This window comes from Anopheles coluzzii, chromosome 2, assembly GCF_943734685.1.
Source record: "Anopheles coluzzii chromosome 2, AcolN3, whole genome shotgun sequence".
NCBI classification, from domain to species: domain Eukaryota; kingdom Metazoa; phylum Arthropoda; class Insecta; order Diptera; family Culicidae; genus Anopheles; species Anopheles coluzzii.
The window spans coordinates 91,203,770-91,229,419 of NC_064670.1; the positions used below are offsets into that span (position 1 = coordinate 91,203,770).

A 25,650-nucleotide genomic window follows, 5' to 3' on the forward strand; every position below is an offset into this window, starting at 1 on the left:
TGTTTGCGGGGTAAATATTGTGGCAGCAAACAACACACACACACACGGACGGGCACCCCATTTCGCTCTAGTTAGACGATAAATCCGTTCGCCTTGATGGTGACCGTCAAAACTGTACGCAGAGCGATAAAGCGACGAGGAAGCAACACAAAAAGTAGCAGCGGCGGCGACAGCAGCATGGTTTGAAGGTGCGAGGTAATTCCAACGGCGAATAAAGTACACGGGGATTACGCACATCGTGTGACAGAGGGGTTGATTTGGGGGTGGCAATTCCATCACGATCTGTAAGAAGACTGAGCATCCGAGGGATGCTAATTGTATTGTTGGTGTTAAATGTTTTTCGTTTAGGTTACCAACACAATTAATTGTATCTTCTTCAGTTATTTTAGTACATTTTCTTACTTTCAAACTAATTTGCTTTTAGTTGTTACACAGCTTTATAACATGTAAATTTTATTTGCATGGCTTTGATAAGAATACAACTCTGGCGTTGATATGTTTTCCTGTTAAACAGAATCATACCTTGAATCCAGAATTGTGCATGATATTGATAATTTTACCACAGCTAATACGCTGCAATTGAATAAGTGTTTTTGCTTGGAAAAATACGAACGTTTTCAAGGCTTTTTGGTTGTTTTGCTGGACAGAGAAGTCACACAAGGCCAGATTGATATAGGGATTGTTCATTTGTTTGTTCAGGAATGTGATAAACATACGTCGAGCAAGTCTACCAACCAGACAAAGGCGAATAATTTAGAAAATAAAACTATTTTTTTGTAATTTTTGCGTGTTTCTCTAGTTTGTTTCAATTTCTCGAAAACATCAATATTAATTTAACAATAACAATTGGACAACTCCAGCCATCCATATGCTTTGGATGGAAAATAATAATCTGATTTTTTTATTACATTGATTTTTAGTATCATAAAGCAATAGATATCACAACTAGCTCTGATATTCAATCATCTAATCTGTTAACTTTCTTTTAGTAGCGCTTTTAATTTTGGGTCCACACCACAGCGGGGCAAGCGCGGTGGAAAGTTATAAAAAAAAATCTCGGATTAAGAAATGATCGTGTTTATTTCGTGTTAAGAAATGATCGTGTTTAGATTAATCGTTAGTTAAGAAAATCATTTATATTATAACTCTGTCATTTCAACCGGAGAAGTTATGACTGGTCAAATTTGAAAAATCTTTCCAAACTACGTTTTTCCGATTTTTTGCCTTATTTTCGCATAATGAGTTGATGTGTGAACAATTATTCACACACGAATATGTAGGTGGACGAATAATATATCATTGCAAAGGAAATTTTATTTACTTTAATTCAAAAATAAAACCTAAATATTTGTTTTTTGTTCTAGCACCTCTTCTTATTACACATTGCAAAAACAACATTTTTCAACTTTGGTAATAAATTAAACAATGTATACTTTTGTATATCTTCCATTTTTTCTCCAAACCTCATTTTACTTGTGTTTAATAAGCTATAAAAAAAATCAGACTTATCTTTTAATTTCAAATGTGAAAAAATGCATTTAAACTTGTGTGCCAATCGTTCACCAGTACTTGACGTGTTCGAAATTTTAGTATTTAACAAACCGCAGTATTTTGTACGTACCTGACATTTTGTTTCAACATATCCAGAAACAGTAACATTTTTTTGTATTCACGGAAGGTTTAAGCGTTATTGACAAACATACATCAAATGAGCTAATCGCCTTCTGAGCGGCGCTAAGCAAAGTTGAAAACGTTGCGTTGAACTTAGATCAATCAATTTCCAATATTGATTTTATTCAAATAGTTTGTTTTATTCAAAAATGTTGATCGAGATATCGATCAAGTAGTGGCTCAAATCACATGGAGTCTGACACCATGCTCCCCTTGATTGGCCTTGCTATTGGGTCGAAGGTCTCTATATTGTTGGCCAAAATATTACTAACGAGTGGAAAATCCTTTAAAAACAGTGTACAGTGGCACCATCTGGTTTTCCAACTCATAAAATCATATTTTATAAATAAAGTGACCATTTTAAACAAGATGCGATGTGATATATATCATCAATAGTGCAAAAGACTTACGACCGCGGTTTGTTCGATGCCGCCACATAGTGCACTGGACGCAACGTGCCGCTGTAAGAAAACATTTTAGCTCAGCACGCGGCGCCTGAAAGTACTGCAATGTGTGATGCGGATTGCATACACATTGAAATTTAAAATTTTAAAATTGTATTCTGTTTTTCGTTGTATGTATTCGTATTTTTTATTGTTTAGTATTGTTAATTTCAATATAAATGAGCTCTTATTAATACTAGACTGTTAACGCCTTTTATACAATATCTATCCAGCATATAGTTTACACGTCAGTATAAGATCATGTTTCAGCAATCGCATTAAAATGAAGTTCTTCCGTTCCTTATTCTCATTTGAAGGACAATGGCACGGCACATTTACGTACGGAAGATTTAAATGTGCGCTGAATATAAATATTGATTTTTGTCCCTGGCGTCATCATTTATCACAGTATGAGCTTTAATTGATAAGCCTTCCGGCACATTGGCTCCTATCGCCAAAGCAGTTAATACAAATTATCCACTGGTTTCTCGTAGCGTGAAACGAACGAACAATTCGCTGATCACCTGCTGATTTTGATCACCCCTTCTTCAAGCTGCTCCTTACCCCTCCATTCAACTCCTTACCTCTCCATACCTCTCCATATCTTTCTCTCGCAAGAGGATGTCATACAGATCGGTTGGGGCGCCAATGACTGTTCGCGGTCGGCGGATTCAAATGTGTACGTTGGAATACAAACACGTGTGACAAAATTTAAACAAACTTGGCGGTTAATCAAATTCGAAGCGTGAAATTTTATCGAATACTGCATAGTGAAAGAAGAGAAAATTGTACTACAATCGATTGGTACTGATCGCAGGTGGTAAATGACTTGCAAACCATAATTTAGATTAGATTTAATTGTTGGTTTAAAGAGGCGAATGGGTCCAATAAGCTCAAATCCTCTATAAAAGAAATAAATACAAATCATAGCAAAGCAGAGCGACCTATGCGCTTGTTATTGGCAGTGGCGTGCACAATAAAAAGCGTCATCGCTTTTCACCGCCAAGTTCAAATTTGCCAAGAGGCAGTTTAGCTATTTCATTTAGGTCTAAACATTGCAAGGAACATTTGCAATATTAGGAGAATAAAGCATAATATAATGGGAAGCAACATATAGTTTTTTGTGTTATACTATAATGTCGTTCCATACGCTTGATTGTGTGTGTGTGTGTGCGTATGTGAAACTATCACGGATTGTTTGTTAAAAGCCAGTATGTCGTAAACTTTTCTTAAGGACTCGCAAATGTTTGCAATTGAAAATCATCCCCTCCTCACTCACAACGTACAAAGGATCTACACTATTTTTACCATCTAGGACCTCCGATACCCTAAACCTGCCACTGATAAAAAGAAAGATAACTGTGCAGATGAGTACGCCCGTCATGGGTACAAGTCCCGTATGAACCGTACTCCTCATTCGTTATAGCCAAACCCATTAGAGGTTTAAGGCAGTTCTTGATCGATAACGGTTGCGGGGCCAACGATGAGGAAGAAATGTGTCACATTAACCTTCATTTCACGGAACGATTGCTGCTTGAAAACTCCTATCAAAATTAACGTTTCTCTTGTCAACGCAAAATCGAGCAGAGTTCGGCAAATCTTTTTCCTGAAATTTTTGCCATCCGCTGTAGGCTGGATGACACGAATCTTTGTTTGTAATCTTTTGACAGGTGCATAGAAAACTGATATGATAAACTAATAAACTGTTAAACTAATATGATATTTACATTATCCTTTACAACATCATCGTGGGCCGCATTATAGGCTATCGAGAGCCGCATGCGGGCCGCGGGCCGTAGTTTGGAGACCCTTGATATAGATTAACGGATGTTGACGTTGTCGTTAAGTATCGTGTATAATCATTGTTTAGTAAAGTTCTTATGTATTTAGAGTTTATTTGTGATCTGATTCATCCCGCTTTTCGAGACCGCACAAAAAATATATTGATCTGATCACCATACTTTCTAGATGCCAAGTCTATCAGAATTTCTCTCAGCTGCAGAATTTCTCAGTGACCGTCTTGGTGTATTCTTTCATTTAACAAATAGAGATACGGAGTTGATGAAAGTTTAGTTTACAGAACCGTTGGATATGACCATCTTAATAAATAGCATAGCCAGGAAGGGTACAGCTCTCCTGTGTAAGTAAACACGTTTGAATTTGACAAATCGCTCCGCCAGTAACAGCGGTGATAGTGTCTTCTTCCATATCATTGGCCCATTTATGAATGAGTACTTCGTGCAGACATGGCCAGGATCCTCGATCCATAGCTGCCTCCTTCCATCCTTGTCTGTATCTGTATCTGCAATACCCGTCAGGTCCTTCTTTATCTCTAACCACCGAAATCGCTGCCCACCTCTGCAACTAATGTTGCTTACTAGCACCATACTTACTACCATAAGACTCGTCCATCCTCGACACATATGTCATGTCCGCTTTTGCCATATCCAGGTTAACCTCCTAAACTGATGTAGGATTTGAAAGGATTTAACTTTAGCTGCATTATAACAGCACTACACAATCCTCAGGGCAGCTGGTGGCCGCTAATACCGCTTGTCGTAGAACCTGCCACTGTAACCTCTTGCGAGTTTTGTTTCCTACACACTTCTTGAACGCTTTTTGTTTAAAAAATCTTAGCCATTGGTTATGTGAATATGATGATGATGCTACTGGATGGTTGTGGTGAAATGTTTCCGGAATGATTCTTATGAATCTTTTAAGTGAAGTATGCTTAAAAAGTCACACTCAATCTATTTTGTAACAATATTGTAGCAAGAAGTTCTGCGATTGTCGCAAAAACTTCTACGATTGTCACACATACTTCTGCGATTGTCGCACATACTTCTGCGATTGTCGCAAAAACTTCTGCTATTGTCGCAAAAAGTTCTGCGATTGTCGCAAAAAGTTTTGCGATTGTCGCAAAAACTTCTGCGATTGTCGCAAAAACTTCTACGATTGTCGCAAAAACTTCTGCGATTGTCGCACATACTTCTGCGATTGTCGCAAAAACTTCTGCGATTGTCGCAAAAAACTTCTGCGATTGTCGCAAAAAACTTCTGCGATTGTCGCAAAAAGTTTTGCGTTTGTTGCAAAAACTTCTGCGATTGTCGCAAAACTTCTGCGATTATCGCAAAAAACTTCTGCGATTGTCGCAAAAACTTCTGCGATTGTCGCAAAAACTTCTGCGATTGTCGCAAAAACTTCTGCGATTGTCGCAAAAACTGTTGCGATTGTCGCAAAAACTTTGGCGATTGTCGCAAAAACTTCTGCGATTGTCGCAAAAAGATTTGCGATTGTCTCAAAAACTTTTGCGATTGTCGCAAAAAGTTCTGCGATTGTCGCAAAAACTTCTGCGATTGTCGCACATACTTCTGCGATTGTCGCAAAAACTTCTGCGATTGTCGCAAAAACTTCTGCGATTGTCGCAAAAAGCTCTGCGATTGTCGAAAAAACTTCTGCGATTGTCGCAAAAACTTCTGCTATTGTCGCAAAAAGTTATGCGATTTTCACAAAATGTTTTGAGACTGTCGCAAGAAGTTTTGCGATTGTCGCAAGAAGCTCTGTGATTCTTGAAAAATGTTTTCATCGGTAGTTTGGTGGCTATCCGTTACACACCCCCTGGTTCGTTTATAGTCGATCCAGCGCAGATTTACGCAGTTTGGTAATCCGTTTGGTGTTATGGTGTTTGGTGGTAATCAGTTTGGTGCTCCGTTGAATTTTGAATAACTTCTATTTGGCATAACGTCCTCAGCGGACATGCCTATCCTAGCCTATCCGGCCTATCCGGGCTTTCGAGACTTAATTCATTACCACGCAGCTAGAATGAATTTTGAATGAATTTTGAATACACAGATAACAAATAGCAAATAACATACACTGTGAGCCTTCTCTTTCTACATGATACTTTTGCTATCCCCTTTGTTACTGATCATCAGAATAATTATAAAATGAACACATCATTGGAAAACCTTGAGGAAAACATTATTAAAGACAATTTTCCGACGTCAATCAACGCACCTTTTGCCATAAGCGTTGCACTTCATCATCCTCCAAACGTACAAAAACTAAATTAACCAATCATCATTTTACGCCCCAACATGATTCACCAATTTCCCTTGGACGCTGACCAATAAAACCGCCCCCGTCATTCGGGACTAGCGCCACGATCCATGGATGCTAATTTTCTCAAATTATAAGTCCTGTCACTTTACCAATAGAGCATCAAGGGTGTCCTTATTTTCGTTGATATTTTAACACCGAATGTTGAGGGTTAAAGATTCTTTCTTCAATAACGCACACTAACTTACTTCGTGGATATAGAAAACAAATATAGAAAATCTTACGCGCCCCGTGAAAACTCCCTCTGGACCTATGCTGACCAACGGGCAACAGGGGAGCTACGATTTAATTAGCGATAATTTATGCATCCGCCCCGGTGATGTATGTAGCACGTTTTGGGCCTTTAATTAGGATATTAGGTGTGTCTAATGAAGATATCACTGCCACCGCGAGCAAGCAGCAACGAGTGATCACGCACATGATACGTTTCGACGATCGTCAGGTCGTCACCAACAATGCAAACTCGGTGTACCCTTAAGTGCGCGCGTAATTACTTCATTTCTGCGAATTTCACCCCTACCGGTGGAGTATTGCTGCACTAGCATTTGGCATTGGCAAACGCGTCCTAATGGCGGTATACTGCGGTGCTGAAGGAACGATCGTTGCGTTTGTTTCGTAAAGACTTGATGATTTATGCGAATGATATAAATTGTCAAACATCCTGTCCCATTACGCCGCTCGTTGCATCGCTGGGCAACGCGCTCGTTGCATGTGCATCATCGTGCGCGCGAGCTACAAAAGCACTGGCTCACCATAAATTGTCACCCAGTTAATCAAATGATACTCCCCCTGCGTGGTTTGCCCACCTTGCTTACCCACGGGGAAGGAGACTGCAATGGAAGGAGCCGAGAATGATTTCGTTAAAATATTTTCATAAATGCTTTAATGTGGGGCTGCACAGCGTACCGTTACTGTTTGGGTGGAATAAATGGATAGTTTTTTATTGCTCTCTCGTAGGGTGTGTTTATTTAAGTGATTTATTTTTTACTTCATTATCTGACGACGGGATGCATTACTCAAAAATGTAAATTGAAGAAGGTATAAATGATAAAATTAAAGCCCTTCATCATATAGAAAATATGGCCATAATATATTTTGCAACTGCTGAACTTCGTATAAGGTTTGTTTATGTATAATCATGAATTTTTAAGCTGTTTGCTTTGAAATTATGAACTTATTGTTTTAACGCTCAAATAATGTTTTCAATGTTTATAAAATTATTTCTAATATTTAGAATTCTATATAACTTGTAAAATTCCATTTTAATCATTTAAAAATTGATCTAACAATCAACATAATTTTCAAAATTTCAAGCCAATAGCAATACTTTTCAATCAATTCAGAACCACATGCATGGCCTGAAATATTTTAATTAATGACTGCCCTTCCTCCCTTCCCAATGCTTCCAAATATGCTTGTAGAGCTGGGATGATATTTTCATGCCCATTTTGTGGGCGCTTAGAAAGCTGCTAAAGAGTTCCGTTCCTCCAGTTTAGTTCCAGCTTGGTTTGAAGTCATCGCTGTCTTCTTTTGGTACCCGATTTATATTATTTTTTATGCTACATTTTTTAAACGACGATACCGAAATAATCGTGCCACATGTTGACAATCATGAAAAGATCGGGAAGAAATAGTTTGGAATGTAGCGCGGGGAAAATATGGATATGATTTCTTTGGAAACCGTACACCGGCTCTGGGGCACAGCATAACCTGGCAGCGACGGCAGTATCGCGAGAATGAGATAAATTATTAGAACAAAATGAAATCAACCAAATCCGGTGCAAAGTAGAGCCAACGAGCGGGAAGAAAGGGAAGGTGCAATGTAAAAAAAGTGTAAATATACCTATTAGCAAGAGGACACTCACCCACAAGCGATGCGCTGTGCAGGTTCTAGCAGTGCGATCCAGTTACGTGACAGACCGTGCCGGAGCAAGTCGCTAAAGCAACATAAATTATGCTCCAGCACACGATCAGTGCGTAATGTAGACACGCGGAGCATGGAATGCACGCGTTCGTGCGCGCCGTTACTGTTGATCATAATTATTCAACCTAACTCCATCGTTTTTCGTAGAATTTCGTCCTAATTAGAGCCTGAGTAGGTGATGATCGCTGATCTCAATTATATAATTGGTTCCACGTACAGCATGTGATGTAATATTGTTTTATTCTAGTCAGCTTCGCCAGCGTGTTGTATTGCGGGGTAGAACTGTCGCACAGCGTAATCAAAATAAGCATAATTTATGTTGCGAGGCTCCATGCTGAGCAAAAATAACAGGTAAAATGAGCTAACGTGTAAATTAGAGCCATGTGATGTCAGAATTTGCACTTTCTGATGAAGTGAGATGAGGTTCACAGAGGTCAAAAAAGTCATTTCAAAAGTCACTTCATGCAAATTTGTGTCATATTTATCTTATTTATTATTATCTACATTTGTAATCAATCACTTTGATTTATGTGAAACAAAATATAAACATTTTACCCTGAAAGAAAATTTCCTAAAGTAAAGGCTACTAAAGAAGACGATAACAAAAGATAAAAATAAAAAAAGGTAATTAAAATAGATAAGTTTATAAACAAAATAGTTCTAATCATTTTCCTTTCGTTAACTTAAACCAGCAACCGTAGAAAGTCTGAGCCAGCTTAAACCTGGATGAAAACAGCTAAATGTTACAATAAAAAAGTAAATGCAAAATTGAAAAAGATCAAGAAAATATTTAGGCAAACATTTTTCAACATGACAAATACAAATTATTTTATAAAACTATTATTTTCAATTGTTCAGCTACTTTATTTTTTTCTTAAATTGTATTTATGTTTAATATTTAATTAACAATCTGAATCTATGATAGTTTCTACGTACTTCGTATTTCTTCCATACCGCGGCGCCTAGATGACTGCTGGCTTAGCCTAGCTGCAGAATTTGGAACAAAAGAATACTCCAAGAAGAAGAAAAAAACAACATCGTTTCTTATGCTACCTCTTCCTTGTTGCCGTTGCACGAAGGGTTGCTGCTTTCCCAACAACGGGTCCGAAAACCACAAACATTGATCCTCATGTTTGTAATTAAACACCACCGACGGAACGATGACATACGAGCACTGTTCTTCTGGTAACGGCCGAGTCCTCGATTCGAGTGGCTGGTCGCAATAAACGAACGCACGGTACAAGCGCAACCTAATTATGCAGGACGGCACGGTTCCAAAACGAAGGCGGTTCCAAAATGAGCTTTACCGTAACATGGCGAAGGATTGTTGCAGATCACTTTCACGCCTTCGGCCGGAAAACTCTTGCCCCGGAGCTGTTCCTTTTTCTCCGAACACACCCCAATAAATCAGATCGATTAGTGTCGTGCGTGGCGGACGGTTGCTAGTTAGTTTTTTGTAAATAATTTAATCCGTTCCGTAACGCATCATTTGGTGTCGGTACAAGGAGAAAGATGCTTTTTGGTTTTTTAATTATTTTCATACGTTCCACTTTTTTTCTGGTCAATAGAAGATATAATTCGAAAAGCAGCACCATCTCGTATTATGTTCATGTTTCGGATTATGCTATGCCTTTACCTCAAAATAATTATAATTTGCTCCTAAATGTAATAGACTGATGAGCATTTATTTGTACCATTATGTCAATAAAGAGTACAAGTCACATTACGTTTTGTTAGTAGTGCCATCGCTCAAGCAGTCAACAGGTTCGTGAAAAGAAATGACCCTCACCACGTCCAACACACTCCACTTTTCACCGTTATTAGGTTGAACTGACAAGATTTACGATAATAATAAATCAATTAGAAGTGTGGCTGAGCAATACGAAGAGAAACGGATATAGCCACCAAAGCATCGTAAGTACAGTGTGTGCCATTTTAATAGAATGCGGGGAAACATTCAAGCAAAGTTTAATGTTAAATCAATTACTAGTTAGTAAACACATTCCATACTTGAATTCAATGTTGTAACATGGTCTCCGCACACTAACAACTGGTCCACACGAATTTAGCGCATTCAGAAAAATAATCACAAAAATAGCTATAAGAACCTTAATGTCTCTAACATATCAAACTAGACGGCTTCTTCTAGGTTTGCAGTCCTTAGAGAGACGTAGGGAGGTAGCACAAGCAGTTTTTGTAGCAAAGTTAATAAAAGGCGAAATTGATGCTCCCGAGCTTCTTCTTAAGATCAATTTGTACGCCCCTGACCACGCACTACGTCCTCGGAATTTTCTGATCAAAATAGACCGGGCCCGTACTTATAGAGGAGCTCATTATCCAATTATCTCAATGTGCAAAGCTTTCAATAAGTTCTACTGCTTTTTTGACTTCAATATTACCGTTGCCACGTTTAAACGTTCATGTCTGTATTCAAATATATAGCAAGTAAGGTTATCTTAAGAATTATTTTATTTTTAATATTGTAAAGGCCCCTTTCACGCGCGCCACACAATTATCTTCAATAAATAAATAAATAAATAAATAATTAATTAAATAAAAAGAGTAAAAAGTTCAGTTCAGCAAGACTGGTTCAGCAGCAGCAATTTTATTTTTTTTCTTTTTATTGTCATTTTTTCAAAATATTTTTCAAATCTGTGTTAATCATACAACACCCACTGTTTCCTCGCCGCACACCGAAAAAAGAAAACCGAAGGAAAAATCCAAACAGCGGCACACATTACTCTTGGCGGCGCTACAACACGGCAGGCAAACATACATTGCGGCAAAACATGCTTTCCGTTGTAACCGCTCATGTTCTCCAATTACACACTGGCGGGATGCGTCGTGCATGCGTTTGGAGTTTTGAAAAATGACTCCGGCAGAGACAATGATGCACTATGCCAGGCGCGGCAGTGTCAGTGTGTGCGGTACGTTGTGGTATAAAATGAACCGTGCCATGCCGATGGCTGGCAAGTTTGTTATATTTTGACGTTTATTTGACATGAATGATCGAACGATCGGAGGATGCGTTAAGTGTGCGTTTAGCAGGTATATTTACTAAACATGGGGGTGAATAAATTTGCTAACCGAGAGGGTGGTTCACATGTTCATGATAATTATTACTATTCGTCAAGTGTCGATCAACAATATGCTATAATTAAATGATTTGATATTATCTAACAGACACTTAATATTACGAAAAAGGACATACAGATGATAGTTTCAAGACGTTTTAAGACGAAGTCATATAGAAAAGAAGACAACTAGACGCTTCAAAAAAAAAACAGAAACAATGAAAATGTCAACATCTGAACAAAATTCTCGCTTCCCTCATCCCAAATCTCTGATTGATTACAGTACAGAAGTATTCGAAACCATCCCATTAGCGATTATTACTCGTCGAGCATCCTTCCACCAAACAACACACGCTCATTAAAATAGCATCCAACGATCTCACATCTCACTGCTAAAATGCTGTTCGTTTCGTTCTTCCACAAAAATAAAGCCAACAATTTAAACGATCGTTCGTTTTCCCAGGCGACGGACCCCAATCAAAAGCAAGCCCGGGCCGCGCTCTCCTTGCGCACATTGGGTGTTGGGCGCAGTGGCTCATCATAACCCACACAAATGGCGCCAGATTGTTTTCGAAAAATTCAATGAACCGTACATTTCACACATTCCGCGCCAACGGTTAGGAACCTTTCTCGAGGGTGGATGGGGTGGAAGTGATCACGGTTGGAGCAGTGTTCGGAGAAAGATCTCAAGATCCCAGGGAAGACTTTAGTCACACAGATGCCGTACAATGGATGTATATGTGTGTTTGTGGCAGTGGGGTTTGTATTTGGGATACGTTAATTACCTACTCAACAAATCATTGAACGTCAAAACGGTACGGTCCTTTTAGCCCCGGAGGACAGCTCGTTTGCGATGAAGCGTGCAGGTTTTGAATATTAAGCGAAACGGCGAAGAAAGAAAAAAAACACTCACACAAAAAGTCAACACATGCAGTGCAGTGTTTCTATAATTGGTCGTTGAGAGAATGGCAAAAAAATGTATCTTAAAATGACAATACCACCGATCCTTGCACAGGTCCTCCCAAGCGCCCTGATGAGCTACAAATATTTCCATTAGTCCCTAATTTCAAGCGAACACATTTGTCATCGGCCCAGCGGATCGGAAGTAATGCTTCATTTGTGGCTGCGATGACATCACGCTGGTGACTGCTGTATCTGAATCTGTATTTTTTCCTTTGCATCATGCTCTTGCCCTTTCTAATGATGATTTAAATGTGATTTAATTCTCCATGTCGGCTTGCTTTCGATTCGAAGAATTCCAAAAGTGTCACAAGAACAGATACATTGAGTTATGCATACATTCAAGCAAATGATCTCCAAAATAGTAATAATCAAGTGTTTGTTTGTACAACAAAACACGTAAAATGACTGAGATTACATTTGCATAAACTTGTGAAGAAATCATTTAAATATTTTCCAAAAACACTTAACCTCAATCCAACACAAAAAGAATGTGATATTATGAAAGCAAAAGTTCAAAGAATCCACCCCAAAACATCCATAAACTTTGTTGTTAGCTCATTTAATTGATATGTTGCTGACAACAACGCTGTCTTGTGTCAAAACACTACCATTTTACCATCAAATTAAACCCGTCCGTAATACTATCTGCGCCACTACCGACGCAACCCCATTCATGCTTCAAGGTTCATTGACAAAGGCAACAGCTTCTCCACCCGAACAAAGAAAAAAATAAACCCGTTCCCATTTTGTACAATGCATGGAAAAGCGCAGCGTCCTTTCCCGCTTCCCTCCCCTCAAGGCTCCCTTTCCAAAATAAGCCACTTAGCCAAAAGTCGACGAATGCAATCAATTATGCTCCAATTACCGAACAATTAACGCCTCTGGCCAAGTTGATGCTTTCCGGCGTTGATTAATGTGTGCCGTTTCGGTGTGTAGCAACCGGCTCGACGACGAACGGAAAAGCAGTTTGCTGTGGGGGGAAAAGGTGTCCTCATCCCGGGGCCAAACCGCGTCTTACCAAAAGGAAAAGCAGTCGTGTAACGATCGTTTGACGCGAAACTGCAAACACCGCAACATCGTCGGCTCGTCGGTCGGCTGCAAGAACCGTCCCTTCGAACCGATAGGCAGAACTTTGTTTGAGATTAAAAATAAATCTTGCGGTTAATTTATCTTCCCGCTTGCAGTCGGCAAGTCGGCGGCCCTCCACCCAATGCACCCTCGCGTATCGGTGTTTCGGAGACGACAGGAAATGTGGCGTACAGAGAAAAAAAAAAGCAAAAAAGCCGTACACCGAGTTATTGGGAAGGAAGAGCTACTTTCTTGAACAAATGTAGCCCTTTTTTCTGTTTGCTCCGTGGCGTGGCGGAAAATTGTTGGAATAATTTGTCTTGCTTCGGTTTCCGATTCGGCTGTTGGTTGCTGGTGGGTTAGACAATGACATTCGATCGTTCGGCAGGTTGTATTAATTTATGTTGCTGCGTGAACCTGTCTGTGACCGTTTGCTAATTTGAAGGAATGCTGAATGCGTACGGTGAACGGTATTGGCTGCTCTTCAACAACCTTTGCCGGTGATTGAATTTGTGTTAGAAATGCCTTTGGTTATGGTTCTCGTTTTCATCATTTTTGTTCATCTTTTTATGCGTGGTTTTATGATTTTGTTTCGTAGAATTTATCTTAACATATAATTATACTGAATTTTTAATGAAGAATTGTTCCATTTTCATCATTATAATCAAGTATATTCAAAAAAATATTTTAAAGAAATATTGTAAAAATAAGGAAAAACAACAACATGTCATTAGAGAGACATAAAAAAGAAAAGTAAATTGAAGATAAAAAAGCTAAAATCAATAAAATGTTTTTGATTATTGCATAGCGATGAACAGTCAAAGCCATATATAATTTGTGTTAAAATATTATTATAACATGACAAAACATAATTAAAAAAGCCTTCAGCTATTTAAGAGATTTTTAACATAACATCATTTAAATATTTAAAACAGAAAAGAGTAAGTTGTTATCCGCTCTTTGATCTCTAATGTTGTTACAAATGTTAGTCGCTTAAAAGTTATTTATTTATTTGGTAGATTTTTAATATCTAAATCTCTTAAATGTTTTGTAATAGATTATATATTTTTACTGGTTTATCGCTTGATTTTAATATAGAATTTAATATAGAATTTAATATAGAATTTAATAATTTCTTTTGCCACTAACATCTTCATTACATTGTAACAAAACCAGCAACAAATGATTTCAGGCGATTCTTCTTCTTTGGCTCAACAACCGATGTCGGTCAAGGCCTGCCTGTACCCACTTGTGGGCTTGGCTTTCAGTGACTAATTGATTCCCCCCCATAGCAGGATAGTCAGTCCCACGTATGGCGGCGCGATCTATTTGGGGATTGAACCCATGACGGGCATGCTGTTAAATCGTACGAGTTGACGACTGTACTACGAGACAGCGGCATAAATCAGACGATTAACTTTCTGTTAAATAGTGAGTTAAAGAAACCCCTTGGTAGAAATGAATTCTATTGTGCATTTCAATCATCAGCTTCATAAGTGAGAAAGAATTCCCCCCAGGACATAATCATTGCTTAATTAGACACCAACTAAGAGTAACCCCCATTAACTTGCCCCGTTTTGTTCCGTGTGTCCGACTGTCCTACCCAGTCCCCCTGTCCCATGTTTCCCGAATAATGTCCCGTGTCGTGCAACGTACATTCCCGGTGTCTGACCTGATGATTCAATAAACAGATTTTACCAATTTATTCTCTTACCCCGTACCCGATGCGCCGTGACGTATCGAAGTAAATATCGCCGCAATAAAACCGAACAGATGAGATACTAACGATGAAATGATGCGTTGATAATGTGTGTCTGTGTCCCCGAGTGGACCGCACTTTTCCTCCGCAGAAAATGCCGAGGGAAATTAAACGCTCTCAAACCTCCAGTCGTAACCGTGTAGGTAACGAATCTCATTGAAAAAATGTGTGCTCCTCCCGAGTTTTCTTTCGCCTTTCGTACTGTTTGAGAAATTTTCCCCGACCCAGCATCAACGCCGGATAATTAGGCGATGATTTATTGGTGTCGCTTGTACCAGTGAAACGGCGCAGCATCCAACTCGAAGGAAATGATCTTCATGCACGATCAATGGACACGCCCTCTTTCTTCCCGGGACGGAAAACGGTGGCCAAAATGCAGTGGTGGTTAAACTCGTATTTTTTAGTTCTAATTTGTGTAGATATGTGTTACATGACTACAAATAATTATTTATCTACATCAATTTTTACCACCTTTTGATATAGACCTCAAAGTGAAGTATTAAAAATGGAAAAATAATCTCAAAATTACCTTAATTTTTTTATGTTTTGTCAAACCTTGAAAAACACTTGACAAACCCTGACTCAAGGGAAAAAAATAAAACCAGAGACATAGAGATGTGGGTTTCTCTTGTTTGCTTTTCCCTCTTAAGTACGCTATCTCTTCAGGACCTTCTCAAACACGCGAACATCCTCGATCGTCACAGAGCGCAAGTGGAAATGTTCTACCATTTTCAAGACGAGTCCATCCCATCCATCGCACAGTCGATCGCGGAAAACTGGTCGAAACAGACGTTGGGGTGCGTGAGCGTGACATATTTAGTGATAGTTTAAATGTTGTGATACACCGTAAAACTCTCATATATCGGTGAATGTGTAGAACTAACCTTAGTGTGAAACTTTCACGTTGTGGTACTTTAGTGAAATATGAAATTTATTAAAATCAATGAATGAATAACCTTCCATCAAGTAAAGCAAACGGATTTGTAATAATTGAGTGCATAAAGTGCTACAACAATCACACCTAGTTTTATGAGTTAACCACTCATGTACTATGAACCATCCCGCCTTCGGTAAGCCGTTAGTAACATCAACCATTACTTCAACGATGGCATCCAGTGTAGTGAACTCTACGCCCTCCTCAATGCACCACGTAGATCCGGTAGCAAACAATCGAGTAAAAAACAGCTTCTCGATCGAACATCTGCTCGCTAAACCAGATCGATCGGGTACAGCATCGACTTCGTCCGCCGGATGCTATCGTGGGATGGATGATCGTCTCGCTAGCTCCTATCCCATCGCTCACCCTGCCCAACTGCACAACAGTATGGTTTACCAAACGTTGATGACTCGCAGTGCGTCGGCAGTTGAGTTTTTGGATGTGAATAAAAATGAAACGAGTGCTGTTCCGTTTGCCGCCGATCGCCCACCGTCGGAACGGGCAGAATCTTCTTCGCCCGAGTCAAGCTGCAACGAGGATACGATGGATAATTGTTCGGAGATCGCATCGGAAGGAAGTGCTAGTGGTGAGTTTTATAAATTTGTTTAAAAACAGGTTGGGTGTATAGAAGATATCAACCTACATATTTTTTTAATTAATTATTAATATAAGGTGTTAAGGTTATCGATGCTCTGATATAGAATACTCCAATGATGAAAACGATTTTATTGTTTTCGCTTTCAATCTGGCAATTTATCTTCAAAGATAAAATTAAACGTGTAGGAATTAGTTATGAATTATCATTCTATATAGTCTGCGTTTGGTGGCGTACGAGGGAATTCCAGCCTGACTATTATGCTATCTAATCCTACACAATCCTACTGTACATGTACGTGTAATGTACTGGTAAATTCTCGGATTATTAACAACAAGTTCAGATTCTAAGAGCGATATGTATAGTAGAAAAGATGTACAGTAGGAAGACCTAGAATAATGGTCGGCAAAGTCCACGGGCCAAATGCAACCCGCCGCAACGTTCAATCCGGCCCGCGAAAGGATTTGGCTGATTTTGAAACATAGGGAGAATTTATTGGTAAACAAATTACTGAAGATCTTATAGTACGACATTTTACTCCATCGTACTCTTTCAACTTCAATAAAAATAATATGGAATGATGGACCATCAGTGTGATCGAACTCGAGGTCAATATCTCCGTATGTAATATTAACATTGTTTTAACACGACAATAAGACTTTCGTAATGCGACTAGCTGCATACGAAATTTTGTACAGGGAAGATACACTAAAATCTGGTTGCAGTAATGCATTTTTTGCGCGATAATGTTTTTCTGCTATTAAAAAAGCCCTGTTATTTTTACTACTACGACCATTCCAAAATGATAACAAGTACAACGATTGTCAATGTGTTTTTTCATAAGAAATTTGTTATCAATTTATCTGACATGGCGTTACTTGTTCATAAAGCGTTTTGATAGTTACTAAATCCACGTTTGTTTCAATAATTTAAACCATTAATTTTTGCGGTGTGAAAGGATGAGCTCATCAAGAAGCAATATTGCTCTTGCCTTGTTATTTTCGACTCTTCACACTTTTGGCCCTCTGTTGGCAATCCTTAAGTTATCAAATATTACCATTAGTTTTTAAAATAGGTATTACCGATGTTGAACCATGCTTGGATGATGTAGTTACAGAAATACAACATTATTACCAATCGCATTGCTTGATATGCTGATTAACCAATGATTTTGTTTACGTTGTATTACGTACTAATTTAAGCGCAAAAATAAAACCGCATAAATAAACCGCACCGTTGGCCCTCGGCTTTCGATCATTTGCTAAATTTGGCCCTTTACATCAAAAGTATGCCGACCGCTGACATGGAACAACAACTGATTTTGCGAATAAGCTGAAAATCTACTTCAGAATCCAGAAAACTAATCGGAAAAAGGCCATAAAAATGATGGTTTCGGTTTTGAAGGATAACCAATTGCTGTTCCATCTCACCGAATACGGGTTGCTCTAAGGAATAATTATTTTCACAACATTGTTGCGTATCACACAAAGATCATGATGCTTAGTAGTCATAGCGCTGGAGAGTAAAAGATTCAGTTATAACCCACTGTTCACCTTCATTGTGAGACACATGTCTTGGTTTTTTATTTAGAGGTTGCTTGCCTAATCTCGTATCCTAATCAAGCGGTAAGCAACAATATGTAAAACTAGTGTAACGAAAATTACCCTTTTAGTATGTTATTTATGTGAACAGATGAGTTAAATGTTGCTAACGTTCGAAACAGACAGAGTTTTTTAAGTATCGTCAGTAAAGAAAAAAAATAGAATAATAAAATATTTTTTATCAATCTAATATCATTTTACTAATTTCCTGAATTGTGAAAACAACGTTTGAGCTATTACATTTTAGTGAATAGTAATTTATTCGGCCGGTCGCGTGGCACAATCGTCATCTCGTACGACTTAACAACATGCCCATCATGGGTTCAAGCCCCGAATAGACCGTGCCCCCATACGTAGGACTGACTATCCTGCTATGGTAACAATAAGTCACTGAAAGCCAAGCTCACTTCACTAGTGGGTACAAGCAGGCCTTGACCGACAACGGTTGTTGTGCCAAAGAAGAAGAAGAATTTATTCCAATTATACATTAGAATGTTTAAACCCATAATTAAGAACTTTGATTCTATAAATTCTGCTTGTAAAAAAGCTACATTTTCTATTATTATTTTTCTAAATTCGCTAAATAACTAAAATAACGTGAAATTAAATTGCAGAATTGATGATAAATTGTAATCGTAAAAAATTAAATGTTTTCGACTAACTCTTGATACCTAACAATTTTTTTTATTAAATCGTATAAAAAGCACATTATTTGTACAAAAAAGTAAAGAAAATGAGCATTGAGCAGAAAAGATACATTTTTGCATATTTTTGTACACGATAGGAACGGACACAACAAAATTAAATCGCATACTTGTTTTCTTTCGTATTGTTTGTATGTACAAACCCATTCCACAAAATTTTCACATACAATTTTGAGTCAAAAATATTCCTCCGCAAGAAAAACGTGATTATTTTTAGCTACGTCTTTAAATATTTCTATCAATAACTTATCGCCTACGATCGTTTTTCCCCCATCCATTGACAACCATTCACGTGGACGATCTTCAGTCTCTTCTCCACCTTCCTATCGACCAATCATCGATGCTACAGCCAACGCATCGGCATCCACTCTCGAACAAGCAGCCCGAAAACTAACAAACCTGTCGTACTGCTCATCAATCATCGCCAGAGCAGCATTTAATCGTTTTCTAATTGCCTCCAAATACGCCACTTAATTGTCACCGAATGTCGATCAGCGGCTTTAACTGCCCGACGGTAAGGATGTGAGAAATGCCGCCGTCATGCACCGAGCCGAGTCGGTACGTTCGAACGTCGAATGGGGGTTTTTTTCTAACTTCACTTTACTGTGAACTAAAAATAACAACGCAGATTTATTTTTTCGTAAACAAGAAAAGTTTAAAAGTACGGCTAAAAATACAACTCATATTAGTGGTCACGAAACAGCTCACTAAACTCATACCTGTCATCGTTTAAAATTGTTGCTCATTACTAATTGCAGCCATTTTTTTCTGCGTGTTTTTTTTATTTTCTTGTGTAGGAGGACTGGCTGCTCACGATGATAGAAAGAAACGACCACGCACTGCATTTTCAGCGGCTCAGATCAAAGCATTGGAGACGGAGTTTGAGCGCGGCAAGTACCTATCCGTCGCCAAGCGTACCGCACTGGCCAAACAGCTACATCTAACCGAAACTCAAATCAAGATATGGTTCCAAAACCGACGCACCAAGTGGAAACGCAAATATACAGCGGACGTTGAGTCACTCGCCTCACACTACTACTCCCAGCTTGGCATTGGAAGTTTTGCCCGTCCGATGGTCGTGGGAGATCGGTTGTGGTTGTTCAGCCAAACACCGAACGGACCAACGCCCGTCCAATCACTCCTGCTAAATGGTCCACAGCCAGGAGCTGCTGGTGCATCGCATCCAGCACTCGGTATGCAACATCCCGCTGCCATTAGACCTTACCCGACTCTTTCCGGGCCTATTCCCATGAACGCCGGTCCCAATTTCCCCACACGTCCAGGAATGCCACCGGGAGCGTACCTTTCCAGTATACCCTCGGCGGCAGCAGCTGGACCTGGCGGATTTCTACACAAAATTCCTTCACCATCGCCCCAAAGTCGAATGGCACAACCACATGGTTTGAGGCCACTGTCGTCGGGAGAACTCTTGGAAGGAGCCTACTACACTGCAGCTGGAATGCCCGGACCAAAGTTTAATCCAAATGAGCTAATCAACGGAGGATTGCTGGCAACGGATGGTAACAGTTCGGGAATAGCTGATCTTGAGCGTGCTTTTGGCAATCCGAGCAATATGATCGAGAGCCTAGCAACGTCCAATCCAACTGAAGCATCGATCGCTGGCGGTGTGCGTACCGGCGGTAAGAAGGGTGCCGATTTGATGAACAACAACGAGTGTGCCATTAAGGATGGATTGGCCTCCAGCGAGCAAGATTCGTCGAGTGAAATCGATTGTGAAGAGATTGAGGATGAATCAATGATTTGACAAGTAGAATTATTAGAATTATCACGGATAATTTGACCGTGTGTACTAGTGTACAAACACTAATGAAGGTGGTCTAACGAGCCTCGATAATTAAGCATAGAGGGTATTGTTTAAAAGCTGATCTAATCAACCTCCAATTAAATGTGCAAAACTTGTTAAAACTCCAAAGATTTTTAAAAATAAAGAACAACCTAATCTAACTGATATGAAAAAAAAATAGAAGCTTTACTATATTTTTATAAAACACTTATTATCTTATCACAAAATCCGCAAGTTACTGTTTAGGATAAACATTGCCGAACCCTGCCTTGATCCACCATATTCTTATCGGGAAGAAAATGGGCGTGTCTACTGACCGCAAGTGAAGATCATTTTCTCGAAGAGGATGGCGTGCTGTTTCAAGCAACAAGAGACATCAATAAATCACCGACTAATTAGTCAGTTCGTTGTTCCGTTGCTTGAAAGGAATTTTCCGAAACATGAACGCATAAAATATTGAAATTATTATTAAAGGGAAGTAGTGCTAATAAAATAGACAATTGCGATCATTCAGAAATGCGATAAATTTGTGTAATTATTATCAATTGTTTTAAATAAACAAACAAACTAACGAAAAAAGAATGCACTCCATTAGCATTAACATAAAGTTTACAACATTTTTTTTATCAAACATAAAACAACAGCGACGTAAAACCATATTGAATAACACCTTAATAATAAACAAATGTTGAGTTTCGGCGCACCACTATCTAACTCCCGGAATATAGTAACACAAGAGCTGCAAAGAGCTGATTTATTTACAAAGTTTCACACAGTGTATGTGAGAGTGTATGCTGGCGTAAAGTGTGTACATTTATTTCACAGTGAGTACAGAGTTTCATACAAACGCTTTCCGTTCATTGTTTCTGTTTTTTTTTTTTTTTTTGGCTCTCCTTTTCTCTTTCACGATTTCTTCCTTGCTAATGATTGTTACTATTTTTTTGCAATTGTTGCTACACTGATTTATGTTTCGCTCCAATCGAGAGTACCATTTGACACGTACAGTTTCGGTGTTTGATTTCGACTTTTTACTACTATTTAAAAATGGTACCTTATGTCGTGTTTTGCTTATTTACATAGATCATACCATTGCGCTTAGTGTGGGTATCAATGAATGACATTGGCATCCTTTTGCTGCTGACGTACGATTTTTATGTCTCATTGTAAAGATTAGTTCTCTCTTTCTCTCTCTCTCTCTTTCTCTTGCATTCTATTCCCCGCTTTCACAACATACCATTTCCCAAACACACTACACTGTTCGACAGGACTCCACCGTTCCTAGCCATCCTTTCAATTGTGATGCATTTTTTGCTAGCATTTATTTATATTGTAATTTTTAAAACGTTTCATTACCCAAAGTTTCTAAAAGATGGAGCCAAAATGTATTGCTTTTAGGTTTTTTTGTTGTTGTCTGGCTAACGGCTTAAACTGCATTCTGGCATTTCTCATGTCGGCTGTGTGGCAAATGGAGTGGTTCCACACGCACGCATACACGCATCACATACATTCAAAACAAACACTCATTTGACTAGCTGCTGCAGCGCATAAGCAGTGCAGTGGGTGTGCTTTGTATGCACTTTTCTTAAATTCTAACTGTTCTCCTGGGCTTGCATCACAAATCAATGCTCTGTGAATCAGGTCGAGTATCAAAAAGTAGAAGACATGTTGGTGTTACACAACTTTGCACGGAAAAAAAGGAACGTACTGTAGATACGATAGCGATAGCAAGGAACTGTGTTGATAGTTGGTGATTGAGTTAGAAAAGAATAACGATACACTTAAACAGGCTGGTGACTGGTTGTTCAGTGGATAGTGCAGTAAGGGTAACGTAATTATTCTAGCATTTCACCTTTCTTCTATATGTCTATAAAATCGTTTCACTGAAACAAAATATAAAAAAATACAAAAAATGCCTAAATGCCCTAACATAAAATGTAATAGTACCATGGTGATTGTTTCAATCACTTTGCCAGTTCATACAGCGGAATTGAGCGGTTTTTTGCCTCGAGTGCGAAACACTAGCGATAAACTAAGCTATTTGCAGGTGTTCAACGCACGGGAATGATTAACACTTTTGCGTATGTGTGTGTGGATTGCAGTAAAGGCAAAACAATATCAAAACTATTGCAGGGAAGTGAGCAAATGGTGGTTGCTTTTGCTGTTGCATCACTCATACCACCACGTCAGCAATCGAGATGAATTTTGAAATCCATTTTTAAACGTCCCCTACAAAATTTACGCTAAAACAAAACAAAAAAGGCCACCACGACATAATGCTGTGTTTCCTCTACCACGCGTGCGATGTGTGTGTGTGTGTTGGTTGTGTAAGAAAAGTCAGTTCTTCACGGAAGCGAACGCACGTGGAAACAGGTTGCGCAGCAAAACGATAACAATGCTGCGCTGCTAGATCAGGCTGGGCAGTGGAGCGCTCTGTTAACTCCAGGTGAGATCGTAACCCTTCCAGTTCGCACTCGGCGCCAGATACACCCGCTGGCCGTTGTAGAAGAACGAAACTACGCCCCGGTAGGCCGTCCGCGGTACGCCGCTCTGTAAACCATTGCGAAATTGAATTGCTTGCGTCAGCTGGCTGGTACAAACAAGAGACAGCAGGCCGCGCCGGCACTTACCTTAAAATCGTCCATCAGGCCGAGGTTTTTGGTGGCCCGTTTGTACTGCTCTTTGGTGTGGTACGCTATGCGAATCGGCTCACGCGTCATTACCATGCCACGCTTCAGTTCATCCAGCGTTACCACCGGACTCTGGTACACGGTTTTAAGGAACGCATCGTCGTATGCAGACTGGAGGAAGGAAAATGCGAGAATGAAGAAATGAAGAAGCAGATTAATTACACACAGTGTATGCTGAGTGACACAGAGTTATTTGAACGGCAACTCATTTTACCTTCACCAGATAGGAAAGGTTCGTTTTGGTAAAGCTAACAAACTCTTCGCTGAGCTTGATGAACTTTAGATGTTTATCGAAGAATAGACCACTGTAAATAAAAAAAAATAGGTTAGTTCACACACTAGTACTACCAAACCACCTAAACGCTTCAAACATACTTCGATACACCAATTTTGCCAAACGTTCTCGTCCGGGGCAGTTCCGGCCGTATGCAAGCCCGCTCCTTGCGTTGCTCCGGCTGCCGAATCCAATCGTCCCAGAATCTGTAAAAATGATTACAATTGATTACTGAGCGCCCATTATCACAATCTGTCAGACAGAAGCAACTCACGCCTTCGGCCATTTCGGTTCCAGCTCGTCCCACAGATCTTTCGTCATCATCCATCCCAGCCCGGGGAAGAAATCGGACCGATAGAGCAGATCATGCGCGGTCGTATCAATTAATCCCTCCTTCCCGTTGTCGTTCCACGCCGACACACACCACAGCGACTTGTCGCGCTTCAGTATCGGGTAAGTGCCGAGGAAGTACTCGTAAAAGTCCGGCGCCACGCTCAGATCGTCCTCGACCAGTATCACCGAATCGAACCCTTGCCCGAACACGGCCCGCAGCGCCCAGCCGTAGTGGCGCGAGATTTTGTAGTACCCCTTGTACTTCTTCTCCTTCGGCGGCACGGGTATGTCCGACTGGTCCGGCTGCTGGATCAGCGTCACCTCGTCCCGGTACGAGAGGATGGTGTTCCGTGTCGCCTCATCGTCACAGTCCTGCGACACGATAATGGGAAACTGTTCCGCGCTCGGCCGATAGCGTATCAGATCGTCCAGACACTTGTTGACGGAGATACGGTTGCACGCGAACACGACCACCGGGATGACGGGGAAGGCCGGATCGTTGTTGAGATAGCGCTGCTGGAACTTGCTCAGCACCCGCTCCACCTCGGGCCGTCCGTCTTCTGCCTCGGGTATGGGGGCGAGCGGTGCCGGCACGCCCAGTACACCCTTCCCATCCTCTTCCTCTACCGGTGGTGCTTGTCGCTCTTTCGGCACCTCCGATTCCTGCACAGCCGCGCCGGGAGATTCTTGCGACGGTACGGCCGGGATCGGTTGCGCCGGAACGCTCGATACCTTGTCGGTCCGTCGCAGAATGTTTATAATGTCACGGTACAAATTCTGCCGGCTGTCGGCAAAGCTCTTCAGATTCTGCTCAAAGTCCTGCACCTTTTCCAGCATCAGCTTGTTGCTCGCGAAGGCGGGCCGAGGCCGCGAACCGTCCGTCCCCCGGACGGAGCGCATAAACGCGAGATAAGTCATCAGCACCCAGATGACCAACACGCCGACCAGCAGGATCGTCTTACGTGGCCGCATGACGCTCGTTATCGCACTGCTGTTGCTGCTGCTGCTTCGCGGAAATTCAAACTACTCGCACCGAACGTGCGTGCCACTCGACAATAACACACGAGTGATCACTGCACAGGAACAATACGACTGCACGCGAAAACAAACGCGAAACCTGCACTACATCCGGCCGTGCGTGCCCGCCGCAGCTTTCCACACCACAATGCAACGTAGCGCGGAATTGTATGGTTATGCTATCACCACCACCGACCGGCACATGCAATTGTTCCCCTCTATGTTAGCACGGTTCGCGATAGCACTACACGCCGACTGCATGACCACCTTTGCGACGGGCCACTATCATCGCTACACATGTCCGCAACCTGCCATCGGAGCTCGGCATTAGCACAGCTCAGAACAAAACCCTTTAGTACACGCACAATCACAAGCACACACACGTACACACACAAACAGTTCACGAAACGAGGTGTTTCACACGGTGCGACCAAAACCCGTTTCCATTGCGCTTAATTCAATGATAAAATCGCGATTGCAAACGCTGTTTCAGCTGGGGGAAGCAATTTTCTCACAGATTATTTTCCCATTCCGAACCAATACGTGGTTTGTTTACGTCCTGTCAGATTGCGGTGACGTTTGCCACGAGCGAGCTCTGATGTAGGTGATCCATGTGGTAAAGGAGAATCAAACGTAGAAATCTTTCACACCAATTATGAAAACAAATTATCAGCTAC

General features: G+C 40.4%; 2 protein-coding genes across 2 annotated transcripts; one reads left to right on the top strand and one right to left on the bottom strand.

Moving 5' to 3' along the window:
* Positions 1–15,693: 15,693 nt before the first annotated feature.
* On the top strand, positions 15,694–20,808 carry LOC120953209 (homeobox protein MSH-B). Its single transcript, XM_040372966.2, has 2 exons — positions 15,694–16,544; positions 19,656–20,808. The coding sequence occupies exons 1-2, from the start codon at positions 16,073–16,075 to the stop codon at positions 20,621–20,623; spliced, it is 1,440 nt and encodes a 479-aa protein (XP_040228900.2). The 5' UTR covers positions 15,694–16,072; the 3' UTR covers positions 20,624–20,808.
* A 577-nt stretch (positions 20,809–21,385) lies between these two features.
* On the bottom strand, positions 21,386–25,543 carry LOC120950105 (alpha-1,3-mannosyl-glycoprotein 2-beta-N-acetylglucosaminyltransferase). Its single transcript, XM_040367870.2, has 5 exons — positions 23,898–25,543; positions 23,725–23,829; positions 23,564–23,654; positions 23,290–23,460; positions 21,386–23,209 (listed from the first exon to the last, which is right to left on the bottom strand). The coding sequence occupies exons 1-5, from the start codon at positions 24,926–24,928 to the stop codon at positions 23,096–23,098; spliced, it is 1,512 nt and encodes a 503-aa protein (XP_040223804.2). The 5' UTR covers positions 24,929–25,543; the 3' UTR covers positions 21,386–23,095.
* Positions 25,544–25,650: the final 107 nt, after the last annotated feature.

Bases quoted from the DNA above. Each gene is read 5' to 3' on its own strand.
- LOC120950105 (XM_040367870.2), bottom strand. From the start codon at position 24,928: ATGCGGCCACGTAAGACGATCCTGCTGGTCGGCGTGTTGGTCATCTGG. The intron at 23,655-23,724 runs GTATGTTTGAAG...TTTTATTTACAG, and splicing joins GGCAAAATTGGTGTATCGAA to TGGTCTATTCTTCGATAAAC. The intron at 23,210-23,289 runs GTAAGTGCCGGC...AATGGTTTACAG, and splicing joins GCCTGATGGACGATTTTAAG to AGCGGCGTACCGCGGACGGC.
- LOC120953209 (XM_040372966.2), top strand. From the start codon at position 16,073: ATGAACCATCCCGCCTTCGGTAAGCCGTTAGTAACATCAACCATTACT. The intron at 16,545-19,655 runs GTGAGTTTTATA...TTTCTTGTGTAG, and splicing joins ATCGGAAGGAAGTGCTAGTG to GAGGACTGGCTGCTCACGAT.